At 36.8% G+C, this 14,497-nt stretch overlaps 1 protein-coding gene across 4 annotated transcripts in view; it reads left to right on the top strand.

Annotated features, from left to right (window-relative positions):
* Positions 1-14,497, top strand: part of GPD2 (glycerol-3-phosphate dehydrogenase 2) — a 134,427-nt gene that overhangs the window by 61,113 nt on the left and 58,817 nt on the right. For 3 of the 4 annotated variants that reach the window (XM_082658127.1, XM_082658126.1, XM_082658125.1), the window contains exons 4-6: positions 5,494-5,618; positions 7,119-7,216; positions 8,228-8,391. In XM_082658127.1, coding sequence (XP_082514253.1) covers positions 5,494-5,618; positions 7,119-7,216; positions 8,228-8,391 — 387 coding nt within the window. Of the gene's footprint in view, positions 1-5,493; positions 5,619-7,118; positions 7,217-8,227; positions 8,392-14,497 lie in introns of those variants that run through there. The other variant, XM_082658128.1, reaches the window with a different exon arrangement.

Here is a 14,497-nt window from a genome sequence, read left to right as displayed (position 1 = left end):
GAAACTCTATTACTATAATTAGTGTTATGGCTTAATACATTTTTGTGCCTCCATAATCATGTGTGAACTTAAGGGACTCAAAGTATGTTAATGATATGTTCTAACTTAGCATAGTATCTCCATTAATGGTTTATATGTTTCTAATAGAAAAATAGAAATAGGTATAATAACCAATCCAACATTATATAGTTCTGTAAAATGTTAACATTCACTGTTAGAAAATACTAGGCTTAAAGCAAAGAATCCTGATCATGAGGGTTAACAAGCCAGGGTTGCTTTGCAGCTTTACAGGCGTGTTATTTTTTAGAGAAATTGGTACTAATGTACAGAGTGTCTAAACTTTTTGATTTGTGTGTTATTACCTGGGTGCCTCTGGTAGTTATTTCATAGCTATTACTCTGCCCTTTCTATTTAAAAATAGTTAAATAATGCCATATCTGAAAATTTATTTTAATGAAATAAAGATGCAGAGAGTTTAAATAAAAATACAATCTTGCAGTACTGTGATAGCGAAGGTAGGAAATAACCCAAATGTTCAAAAACAGGGAATTGAATAAATAAATCATTGTAAATATTTAATGTATTACTGTGCACACATTAAAAGTGAAATTATAGAAAAATATGTATTGACATTGGAGAGATGTTTACAATAAATAATGTTAAATGAAAAAAATGGAATGTATCATATGATCCTATTTTGGTAAAAATGTGCGTATGTGATTACATACATGCACAGAAAATGTGAACATTTAAACACCCAAATGTCAACTGTGGTTATCTCTGAGTAGTGTGGTTACAGGAGGGTTTTATTTTGTTCTCTTTACTTCTCTGCATTTATTATATTGAGTGTGTTTGCATGCATAAGATAATCAGTAAAAGGTATTAAACTATGCTTCTGTTCTATTTCATGTTGTAAAAGTTAAATGTCGTACCATTCCTCCCCTTAGATAGTAATTATCCCTCTGTATTCATCCAACTGTCTTGATACATGAATTGGTTTAGTTGGAAGTGCCTGGCAGCTAGACATTCCCGCTCAGGACAGAAAAGGCAAGTCTGTGAAGAGCTGTATTTCATTCACATCCCTGACCCCACCCAAAAGGTACAACTTCAACTTCAGAGATGGGCTGAGTATGACTGAAAGGTAGATTTCAAGTTGACTTTCTTCTTCTGCTATAACTAATCTTGTTCTTCCACCAAAGAATTTCAGAGTAATCTCACTCCAAATATTAATACTTTACCACTGCAGTGAAATTCATGAGAGTAACTACTAAAAGCAATCAATTATAAAAACAAAAAATCGAATAATCATACCACTCCCAAATGTTCTGGTTCATCTCAGCAGTGATAGAACATATTGCTTTCCATAAAAAGTAACTTCTGAAAAGAAAAGAAACAAGCAAAAGCTATTCCTTATAAAATCTTGAACAAGTTTAGTGAATTATCATACATGTACAGAGGCCAGCCCTTCACTGGTGGGCATGTGGGGAGGTCATTCTTTCCACTCTGAGGAAAGATCTTCCCCAGTGCCTCACATCCAGCTAGGCACAGTTGCTGGAAGCCTGGATGCATTATTTTCGGCCTCCTTCAAATTTAATTATTTTACCTAAGATGCAAAATGTTAGCATTGAATGTCACTTAAAAATACTGTTCAAAGACAAATATCATATGATATTGCCTATATGTGGAATCTAAAAAAAATGGTAACAATAAACTTATTTACAAAACAGAAAGAGAGTCACAGATGTAGAAAACAATCTTATGGTTACCAGGCGGGAAAGGGATGGGGGAGGGATAAATTGGGACACTGAGATTGACATATACACACTACTATATATAAAATAGATAACTAATAAGGACCTACTACTATATAGCACAGAGAACTCTACTCAATATTCTGTAAGGGAGTGCAGAGTACTCTATGGAAAAGAATCTAAAAAAGAGTGGATATATGTATATCTATAACTGATTTACTTTGCTGTACACCTGAAACTAACACAACATTGTAAATCAGCTATACTCCAATAAAAATTTTAAAAAAGTACTCTTCATTCTCTTTGAGAAGATAAAACAGTGCTCTCTCTTCACTTCCTTGCTTTATACTGAAACAAACAAAACAAACTAAACTCTTATTTTCAGACTGGAGGTGGAAAAAAAGTTTGGATTTTTGAGAGGTGAAACAGGAAGGAACATCTTAGGTAACGGAATCATGCAAGATCATTATAAGACTTTAAACAATTTCATTGTCTTTGCTGTAGTCGGTTAATCAGTTAAGGCAAAAGCGGTTGTAACTTCTAATAATGTCTTGATTTTGCATTACTTTCCTCCTTCCTCATTCCATTATTCTCATCCAACAAAAACGAGAAATCCAGAACGTTTAGCATAAAAGCAGTTGAAATTTTTTAAATGTTTTCTTTTTAAGGTTTCAAAAACTTTTGGTAATACTTTAGGTTACATGGTACTTTAATATATCAATTTAGCTATAAATTTAGAGACTAAATTTTTATTTTTTATTTTGCTCTGGAAGGAGCAGTATCATTTCCCTTCAGAAATTCTGGTGGGTAGCTTGACGATATGACACTGGAAATAATGGGACAAGAAGAAACAGCCTGGTTTGACAGAGAAGCCCATTTTAACTTTTGTTGGTATTCACTAAGGTTTTTCACATAAGTACATGTGAATAACTTTTTTAAATGTCCAATTCTTGCAAAAGCAGTTTTGAGGCTTTAAAGTGTTAGCTCTCACTTAAATATCCTGAAATATCCTCCTGAGATGGCTTGCTAATTCCTAGAGTAGTTGCCTGCCTCACACTGTGTCAGTTTGGGAAAGAAAAAAAAACCCATCCTGATAACACACACCCATAAAATTCTCTCTTCATATCACTCTCCAATTACCGTCTTCTGCCTTCCGAGGCTAGACTCTCTATCGCCCCCCTCACGCTGTGTGGTTCCCCTAGAAGGTCTCCCCACACTCCAGCCCCTGAGTGACAAGCAGACCCTAAATAAGCTGGGCCATTTCAGTCATTTGCCTTCTCTTGCTTAAGCTGATCTTTGCCAGTGATAATTCCCTTGCTCCTGCCCTCTACCCATCTGAACACATCCTCCTCTGTTGACTCAGCCTTTCTCCAAGACCCCATCCCAGATACAATTAAAATAACTACCTTGGCTGTAGTTATTGTTCACACAGGGAATTGTGTCACAGTCTCTCACAAGCTGCAGTGCTTCCTAGCAACTCACATGGAGGTTGGCAGGATTCAGATCCTCACAAGTTACTGGACTGAGGCCTCAGTTCCTCGTGACCTGTTGACCAGGGGCTCTGTTGGTTCCTTGACTCAGAACAAGACAGGTTGCTTTATCCAGGAGGAGGAAGGAGGAAGTCGCAGTGTCTTGTAACCTAACCATGGACGTGGCCTGCCACCATCGTGGCTGTATTCTGTTGGTTAGAAGCAAGGCACTAGCTAAGCCCACACTCCAGGGTAGGGGATTACATGCTAGGAGGTGGGGCTAACTGGGCACTAAGGCATCTTCTCCCACAGCCTGTGGGTACCTTTGGGCAGGTAGGAGCCATAGGCTGGATGGGAAAGCTGCTTATCCCCTCTCAGTTTTATGTCCCTGCCTCGGATGGTGTGGGCATCTTAATGCCATGACTGATTCCAAGACTGGAAGAGAGGTGTGTTCTAAATAATTCAGCTCTTAAATGCCATTTGAAAGTCAACTTCCTCATCTGATCTTCAACTGAAGAAAAATGGTATATTTTAGTACTGAAGAAGAACTCTCTGTGTCGGACTTACTAAGAAAAGGTGATAGAGCTCACCAAGACAGTGCATTGTAAGAGAGATTGCAAATGTAATCTCGACTAAGCAATTTGGGGTTTATATCCTGAGTTTAGTTTTTGACTCACTTTAGGATAAAGAGTCCTCTGCATTTTCAAATGCAGCACCTATGAAACTTTGCTTCATTTTGTTCACTTGCCTCTCTTTGGGTTGGGAGCTACTTGACAGCTTGGTCTATGTCTATTTCATTTCTAACACCAGCACTTTACCTGGCACTTAGGCTCTCAAAAAAATATGCACTAATATGATATATCTTTCTGTGTGTTTAATACATCCTGTACTAAATTTACTAAGCATTGCTAGAGTTTTCATAGTTGAGAATTTTACACATCTTTTTCTGGCATAAATGCTTAAAAAGAGTGACCTGGGTCTATGATATCTGTAATTTCTGTGTTATTTTGCTAGTTCATTAGAGCATTAGCAGTTTTTGCCCTTGAATCAAAGTTCTCTACTTTTCTCTCCACAGTTTCCAAATATTTTGTCCTTTTGAGTCAAGGGAATTGCCCTGATTTTATGATGACATTTGGGTACGATATTTAAACTGTTAGAAGTTATAAAAACGACCCTTTGGTATTAAATGTAATAAATGGCTCTGAATTGAATACATGCACAAGTTCTCTTATATGAGCTTTGTGAGCCCAAACTGCTCCAGTTACATATTCTCATTGTAATTGGATTCTATGACATTCTCTCATTCCCCAAGAGTATGGCAGGCCATGAAAATTTCTTCTGGCTTGGTGCTGATGTATACTTCGGGTCTTTTGAAATTTTGGGTTTCATATCTAACCAGTGTATGGAACTTGTAGTAATGTTGGTCCTCCCAGTCCTGAAGAGGCAGGGGTGTCTCTGCAAGAAAACAAAACAAAACAAAACTGATTTCATTCCCAAGAGATTTATTGCAACCCTCAAAGAAAGCCAGGTTGGGAGGGATGATTTTTAGAACTGACTTGTCTTTGTTCAGCCTCACCTTTACCAAGAATATTGTCTTTTCTTTACTCATGGATACTCTGTACTGGGCTCATTTGTCCTGGCTTGTGTTTTTCTTTGTAGTTCTACAATATTGTGCTTGCACGTCTTCAGTTAGACTGTAAACTCCTCAGCATCAGAGGTTATTCTCTTCTTTCTTCTTCTGTTTCGATATCTTTGATCTCTTTTCCCATTTTATACCCACTTTCACACCACTCCAGAAATAGGAACCGGCACATAGAGGGCTAGTCTAGATTCACGGTCGCTGCATCAGAGTTGACTGGAGTTGAGAGGCTGGCACATGTCTGGACTCTCGTAGTGAGGGATGAATGTGAGTTCCAGAAGGCATCGGTAACAATACTGAGTTAACTCTACATGGTTAAAGATGGGTGCCAGACTCCCCTTCGACCCTCGAAACACACCAGTGTATGTTACTGCCCTGAAATTGCACTGTAATATTTTCTAGCTGTGATTCATTCACAGTTTAATATGCTTCTAGTTCTGGTTTGACTTTTCCCCCAGGAAGAGACTAAAATCTCTTCATTATAATATAGACAGCGTACTGCACTTGGAATACAAATTTATCCATGTTCAGAGTAATTTTTCTTGTGACTGTCTCTACCCTGGAGAAGTGCCTTTAATGAATTACATACAAATTGTGTAATTTAAGAAGTTAATTTGGTTTTCTGGTTACACAGGACTAAAAACAGCCCTTGTAGAAAGAGATGATTTCTCATCAGGGACCAGCAGCAGAAGCACTAAATTGATCCATGGTGGTGTGAGATATCTTCAGAAGGCTATCATGAAGTTGGATATTGAGCAGGTAATTGTGTATGCTAGTTGTTAAACAAAAATTGCGACTGTGCTTTTTTCTACCCAATTAAATCAGGTTTTTTTTTTTTTATGGCTTTTAACATTCCTTCCTATTGGAAATACCTATTTAGTGTATTCTGCTGGAGTGTCTTTCAGGAGAGGTGTGCCATTTTTTTTCCTGTAGCATTATGTTTATGGGTAATCAGGGGCTTTTTCTACACAGGCATGTCAAAGTAGCAGATTTACAAAATCACTTTCGGATGTGTGACTTTTTTTTCGTGGTACGCGGGCCTCTCACTGCCGCGGCCTCTCCCGTTGCGGAGCACAAGCACCGGACGCGCAGGCTCAGCGGCCATGGCTCACGGGCCCAGCCGCTCCGCGGCATGTGGGATCTTCCCGGACCGGGGCACGAACCCGTGTCCCCTGCATCGGCAGGCGGACTCCCAACCACTGCGCCACCAGGGAAGCCCTGGATGTGTTACTTTTAACAATTGTGATTGTTTTGTTTTGTTGTTTTCCCCACCAATGGCCACCAAATTGCTACTTCCCAAGCAGTTTCAAGGGAACTGTGTTGTAATACATGAGGAATATTAAACTGATCCTCTTAACTGCAGATGCAATCATACTGCATATTGTCACTGACATATTCTTAAGGAGAAGATGATCTGAGTCATGCTTTTTTTTATGTCACACTCTGTTGTGTCCAGTCTGCCACCATTTGAAAACTGCCAAGGCAGTGTGGAAGATGACATTTCCCAGAGTTGTTAAAAAAAAAAAAAAAAAATCAACTGAACTCCCTATCTGCTTTTCGTACATGAAAAACACAGCAGCACTTACTTGACATTGTCAGTTTTGAATCTGTCCCCTTTTCTTATGTGTCTGTTTAGCATCATGATGGATGTGAAGAAAAGAGCATAGGGTTTAGAATCAGATGACTTGTGATGTGTTTCAGCTTATTTATTTAATTTCTATGAGCCTCGGTTTTTTTCTTTGTAAAATTAGTATTATGATAGTAATGCTGGGCCTTCAGAGAGATGTAATGAGGACTAAAGACAAAAGCTTTTTAATGATAGTCTGTAAAATACTGTGCAACTCTTAAGTATCATCTCTGCTCGGGCTAGTGGAGGCAAGAAGGAAACGTTTAACATGAATCTGAACAATCTGTTATCTCTTACACGAGAAAATATAATGGGGGACTGAGAAAAGGGACAATACAGAGAATGCAAGATAAATTGTTACAATAATCTTGTAACTCAAGTCAGGAAAATATCTTACACCTGGGAACTCTGACAGCATGTTTTTCTCCTATGCAAATACAGTTTAAGGTTTCTAAAAAATCTTTCAGGTTGACAGCATGATGTATTATTAGAAATTTGATTAGGAGGGAGCTATCCTTGCTCAGAGGTAGAGAGGTTTCTGTGTATCAATCAGTTGGCAGGGTGTCTATTTGCCATTTGAAAATATTATGATCTGTTATTGCCAAACTAATTTTCTCTGTTTTGCTTTTCAGTACAGGATGGTAAAAGAAGCCCTTCATGAGCGTGCCAACCTACTAGAAATTGCTCCCCATTTATCAGCTCCATTGCCTATAATGCTCCCAATTTACAAGTAAGCCTTTTGGTATCATCTGTATACTCTTTGCTTATCTGAGGTCAATAGAACAAAGTTTTAATGAAAATAGTTCCTCAATGTGTATTTCTTAATGTAGTTTTAATTAGTCCTAATCTTTCATCCTTTTAAAATATTTTCCTTTGTTGCATTTTAAAAAGTGTGACTTTTCCTGTATTAGTCTCTGCTGACCCACCTCTAAGGGCTAGCTCTTGAAGGCAAAGGAGGTTGTGTTCTGCGCTTATAATTAGTAGTTTTTTACTCCAGTTTCTGAGAGTATATACAGGAGCGACTACATTTGCACTGGGGAACATAAGAGGGTCATTTGCAGACTAAAATGCAGAGCCAGAAAGAATCCTGCTGCAAAATCTGAACTGACATATATCAACTCCAAACCCTAAGCCATGTTGTGTCATTTTAAATTTCCGAGTTAACCAAAACTGAAATTTGGTTTGGAGGTGTCAAATAATCAAAAATTATTAAACCCAATTTTATAAATGTTGTTAGAGCTATCCATCAGGTTGACTTAAGATGGAATACAGGTGGTAGGAAATACAGAATTATGTAACTCTGCTAGCTGCATGAGTCTTGTGGGGCCTGGAAGCAGATTTTATAATTTTTGTCTATATTTTATCATAGATTTCTTAGGACATCTTAAGCCAATGATTCTCTACCCTGGGTGTACATTAGAGTCACTCTGATCTTTGCCCTAGTCTAGTTAAATTGGTCCCTAGAAGCACGAGGCCCAGGCATCTATATTTATTTTTGATGCTCCCCAGAAAATCTAATATGCAGTCAGGTCCAGAACCACTGCCTTAGAGATGATCCATTTACTTTTATAATTCAGCTGGGCTGTTGTCAGAACAGGCAGGCCCTTCTCTTGTTTCTTTTGCAGTACACTTCTAGGTATACTTTGCTTTTCTTAATAAAAAGCGTCTTGTATCTTAAAGTGACATTCTATAATGTTATACTCTGTTTCTAAAGAAACCTTTTCCCCTATTTATGCTGTAGGTGGTGGCAGTTACCTTACTACTGGGTGGGAATCAAGCTGTATGATCTGGTTGCTGGAAGTAATTGCCTGAAAAGCAGTTACGTCCTCAGCAAATCAAGAGCCCTTGAGCATTTCCCAATGCTCCAGAAGGATAAACTGGTAGGAGCAATTGTCTACTATGATGGTATGTGATTTTTTTTTTTTTTTTGACAAGATACTTTTCTCCCACTCGTGACCCTTACAGCATATTCTTAACGAGACAGTTTTGCCTCCTAATTAATGTTAATCTTACACAACACACAAACGTACGTGCGCACACTCCACATAGTGTTTTGCTTTTAATATTGCTTGTTTTTGCATATTCCGTTTCTTCTTTGATTTCGACTTTGTATCTCATGGTTGGTTTGGTCCATTTTCCATCATTATGTATTTGGTCACCACCTTCATGCCATTTAATTTGTTATGTTTGCCAGTGAACACTTGCCTTATGAATATATTATAATGTTGAAAGCAGCTGAGGATCTGTTAGGTTTTCTAGATGAAACCTCTATTTTCAAGGGGTTATAAACCTAGAGAAAAATGCCCCTGGGCTGAAATTGACATGTTTGTATTTCGCACAGGGCACAATTCTTGAACATATAATTTATGTGAGAAGGTAGATGAACATCGCATCTGTTAAACCAGTCCCTCAGGTTTTAATGCTTATTTTATTGTTGTTAGATGTTTTCTAACAGTGACATTATCTAGTACCCATTGGCCACGTGTTCATTCTTTGTGTTTGTGTGTGTGTGTGGACAATACAATTTTGTACACTTTTATTTGAAGGAACTAACCACTTAATATATCTCCAGATGGACCACAATACAATACAAAACAACACAGGAAAAGCCATTTGTGAAGTTTTACTATAGTTTTAAAGGGTGAATGGATTTTAAAAGTAGTCCAAGGATGTCTATTTATAAAGAAATAGCTGGACACAGATAATTATACATGTTCAAAAAGTCTTAGAAATTTTGTGGCACAAAGGCCCAATAGGGTCAGTGAGGTTTTTTTACCCCTACTATGTGATCTTTTGTATTTAGTGTTAGATATCTAAACTCTTAACATGAAGAAGTGTTTTTGTTGTTTTGTTTTTCCAGGAGACTTTGATATTTATACTTCATAACATGGGACATCCTTAAGGCTACCCCTACCTTTTTTTCTTCTTCTCAGTGTTAGGTTTCTGAATCAATTTAGCTGTCTTTCAGGCTTTCATATATGAATGCAAAATGTGTACGTGCAGATGGGGCAACAGGGATAAACCCAAGAAGATGTGTTAGGAGCAACAATATTAGAAAAATGTTAAGGGTCTTAGACAAACATTAAAAGCTAGAAAATTCACAGTTTACAGTGCCTTCCAGCATCTAAACACCACGGGGTGGGGGGCACTTAACTACTTTTTTGGTGCCCCTGACTGAGCCTACATGTTAAGGGACAATCTTAACTGTGAATATTCTTTCTCTGCTTCAGACCCTTAATGTTAATCCACTGTAGTTTGTTGGGTGACTATATTAAAGAGGTTTTTGATCCAGGAGGAATAAAAAGGCATTCTGCAAATGGCCCCCTGCCCATCCTGACCTGAAAGTGTTTGTGCCCTTTGCCTCTTAGTTTCAATCCCTCCCTTGCAAGCTCTCTCAAGAACTTGGCCATTTTCTCTACCATGTGATATATTGAACACGAACTACTTTTATTTGTTACTTTTATTTTTTTAGCTTGTGCATATCTGAACCTCCTTGAGAGGAATATTAGTGGCTGTCATATCTGAATTTGTGCCATCTGTGTTATGTTGGTTTGATATTGTTATGAATTATAGATTCTTAACAATTCTACATGGAGAAACCAAGGGAAATCTGTGTCATATACTGCAGGAGAAACACTATCCTATTAGAATCAAGAGGAAGAAGAATTTCTTTTATCTAGAATTGGCTTTCATAGCTTGTTACAGGTTGCAAAATTAGGAGTTTAGCTATTGAAAAGTTAAAAATTATTATTTAAAATAATTTCAGTTTGATATTTGAAAATTGATTGTGAAGCCCAAGTCTTGAAAAAGTAAAAATAATTCTAGTCACTGGAAATAATTTCTTTTTAAATCTTGTTCTGAAATGATGCAGGTCCAACTACGTCATGCCTGAGGCAAGACAAAACAACAATGTGAAACAGTGTAGTTCTATGGTTTCACAGCTGTATTCACAGATAGGGCAACTCTTGTTAAAGCTAATGGTGTGATGAACAAATTAAATACCAATATAGAAATAAGGTAGAAAGGAACATATAGTAAAGGAATTAAATGTAATAAATGTGTGCTCAGAGAAAGGAAGGGATGGCTCACCCTTCAACCAGAAAAATAACATTATTATCCTGCTACCAAAGTATTTCAGAGAGGAAAATATACTTCCTAAGCATATACCATTGCAATTGAAGTCTAAACATTGTAATTTGTAAGATAAACATTTCTTGACAACAACAACAGCAACAAATACTCTTCTTCTTAAATAATCATTATGAGAATGTAGTAACAGTCTCCCAAATGATTTCAAAATGCATTTGGGCTACACAAAATAACTTTTTTTAACTTAAAAAAATAATTTATTGAGGTGAAATTTACATAACATAAATTTAACCATTTAAAAGTGAACAGAAATAATAATTTTTATAATTCCCACCTTGGGAGAATCTTGATCATAATGAAAAAGTGGCACAAGTAACTAAATGAACTTTTAAAATCTACAAGAAATTTTGCCAATTAACAACTCTGATTAGTTATCCATCACACAGTTACTTCAGTACCAGTGAAAAATGAAAAAATAATGGTGTGAAAATATAGTCAGACAGACTACTAAACATCACCATTAACATGGAGGGACCAGTGACTGAGTCCATCTTTAAGATTCTTTCAAAACTGAGATGTTAGGTCTGTAAGATATTCCCTCTGAAGTACAAAATGTACAAAGGTCAAAAATTTTTTCTTAATTATTCATGCAAACAGTTTATGCTAAAAAAATAGTGATGATCATTGCATAGGATTAAGGCAAAGTCTTTTCCTCCACAAAAGTCCACAAAGGGAATAAGATAAATTCCACATACATTTTTTTTTACTTTTTACCTTTTTTTTTTATTGAGGGATAATTTACATATAACATTATGTTGGTTTCGGGTATACAACATAGTGATTCAATATTTGTGTATATTGCCAAATGATCACCACAGTAAGTCTAGTTAACATCTATCACCATACATCATTACAAACTTGTTTTTCCATATGATGAGGGGTTTTAAGATTTCTTAGCAACTTTCCAATATACCATACAGTATTATTAGCTATAGTCACTATACTGTACATTACATCCCCAGGACTTATTTATCTTATAACTAGAAGTTTATGTCTTTGACCACATACTTTTAAATGTAGTAATTATAGTGGCACTTCTGTGCTTGGCATAGGTACGATCCATTGCCATATTTTGTTAAACTCTGAGAAACAAACTCACATATGTGGAGGAATAACTACCATTTTTTTCAGTATAGACAAAGTAAATGTCAAATTTCTCAGTAAGATCCATTTGAAGTGAAAGTTGGGATAGGAAGTGACACACTAGGTTATTTTTTCTTCTTATATTCTGTTAGAGAAAGCAATACAGTCGCCTCACTGGTTTTCTGCCTGAGACGTGTCCTAGTATTTCCTCTCTGCTCCTTTCCATATCCTACCAGAGATCCACCAGCTGGACCCTGTCCGTGGCCATTACCACTGATCAGGGGGTCTCCACGTAGAGAGTGTTGTGACTGGTGCAACTCTCCCACGTCAGCAAAAAGTATTTAAGGCACGACAGGCTCGGGTGACTTGGCAGGCTGTGAGGTTATGTGAGCCAGCTGTGGAGGGCGAGCCAGTTTCCTCAGAAACTTACTTGGGCTTCCTCCGTCAACTTTACTTCAATCTCCCTGCTCCCAAAGAAGATCTTTGGTGCCATTCTAGTTGGACTTCAGTCATCCAATCCAGTGCACAGAAAATGAGACATAATTAAAAATCATTAAATATTTAAAACCATTAGATACCCCCATTAAGCTTCTGTAAGATGAAACTGGAGAACAAAATTACAGCTTTAAATTCTTCCTTCTGAGAGTCCAGGCGGTGACAGAGAGAGATGTCTGTTATTTCGTACCCGATGATGCCCTTAAGTATTCCTTATGCACATATGAAAATAGCAACCTACGAGAAATTACATTGGCTTTCCTAGTGTAAATAGAAGTTGGTTACAGCCATGTTTCAAAGGGGGAATTAAAGCCCAGGTTTCACTAGAATATTCATGTTTATTCCAACCTAAAACTCACAGCATACAAATAGATGAATTCAGCTCGTGAGAGAGCAAAGCCAATTTAATCTCTGGCTCCCCTGAGGTAAATGCAGCTCATGGTCCTGCCCCCACCCCCCCCCCCCAACCTCAGCTATAATCCCTGGCTCCTGGAAGTAAAAATGCACTGAAGTGAGGAAAATTCTGCAGCAGGATATAATGATCCAAAATGACAGGGACAATAATGACAATGAATTTCATGTCTCCCAGTCATGAGCCGGAGATGCTTGACTAGGCTGACTTATACAATTAAATTGTTACAGGTACAGCAGGAGATGCAGTTAGCTGTGAGCTTTGGGGAATGAGGCCTCTGGCAAAAGGCATATTGTGGAATCCAGACTCTTTTGTTAGGAACAAACTATTATTCCTCTAGGCATGCACCCGCAACCATATACGTCAATAAAAGAAAGCCTGGGTTAAAGACAAGTCTTTTAAGGTGTTGATTTTATCTACTTTGAAAGCTTAAAAAAAAATCAATTACCCAATAACATAAAGGTGATTTTTTTTTTTTTTAGTCTTATGTTTTCATTTTTGTTTTTCCATTGAGTTCTTGGAACATAAGTCAGATATAAAGATGGTGCCTTTAATCCTCATTTACATTATTCGAAACACAGTTGTTGAACTACAATTGGGTATTATCTACTTTAAATTTGGACAGACACATTAATTTCTTCAGAACAGAAATAGATTGAATACATAACTGAATAGTGTGGACTTACAAACAAAACAGCAGTACCATTATGCAAGTTCGTCTCTGTGTTTCTTAATGCAGTTCTTGTGAGGTTGTTATGGTGATTCTAAAGTGGTTGTGTGAGCAGCCTCCTGGGTTGCACAAGGCCATCCACTGGGGGTAGGAAGAACATATTAGAACTTTTCCTTAGACCTGTTTCTAGCAAATTCCTTAGAAATGTCTGTTTTTACATATGGTTTAAACGTTATAAGTACAATAGTACAGGTAAGTAATTTATAAATAAATAACCATATTGGAGTTATATGCTGACATTTACTCTACTTCTGTAATACTCAACTTGATTTTTCTTTTTTGAACCACTGGGTTAGTAATTTATCATCATTTTAAGTCTGTGTCCCAGAGAAACTCTTATGTGTGGCAACCAGGAGATATGTACAAAAAGTTTATTGCAGCACTGGGAATAACTTCAAAAAGAGAAATAATTCAAATATCTATCAAGAGACGAATAAGTAACCTATAGTATATTCTCATAATGGAGTAAAATAGAGCATTGAAAGTGAATGAACTAAGCTAAGCTGAACTCATCCTGAGTTCAGTCTTAGAAAAGATATGTTGAAAGTGGCATGATAACTTGTCTCACAGTTGTAAGCATCACAGTCATACTTGGAAACTGCTTTCCAGAGTACCGTAGTGTAGTGGAAGCAGTCAATAATATGGAAGTAGATGACTTAGGATTGCAAACTTTATTGAGTCACATTACACATCTATGAATTTAGGCTTATAATGTTTTGCTCATGAAGTGTTTTGAGCTTCAAATGAATAATAAATGTAAAATAACTTTATAAGTATAAAATTATTTAAATTTTAATTGTTTTATCTGGGTCAATTTTATGCATATTGTATCGACCATCAGACTTCAACTTTTCACAAAAATGTTCTAAAGCGAAGCATTGGTTCCACAAATGTCCCTTGTATATTTAAAATTTGCAGATTCTTCCAGAAAATTTGCAAAACATTCTCAGGAAAAAGGAAAATATTGTGCATACAAACATGCTTCACATAAGTATATAATGTTTGAAATTTAAGGGTCAAAGAGCACATTTTAAAAGAACTTCCTCTAAAATTATCCACTTCTTAGACATGATTTAAAACCTATTTGTTTTAGTATTTTCCCTGTCCACATGCAGTTTTACACTTATAAATTAAGTGAATAA

This window comes from Grampus griseus, assembly GCF_964374135.1.
Source record: "Grampus griseus genome assembly, chromosome: 7".
Lineage (NCBI taxonomy): Eukaryota > Metazoa > Chordata > Mammalia > Artiodactyla > Delphinidae > Grampus > Grampus griseus.
The sequence above is the reverse complement of the archived record's forward strand: the minus strand, read 5'-3'. Positions and strand labels throughout refer to the sequence as shown.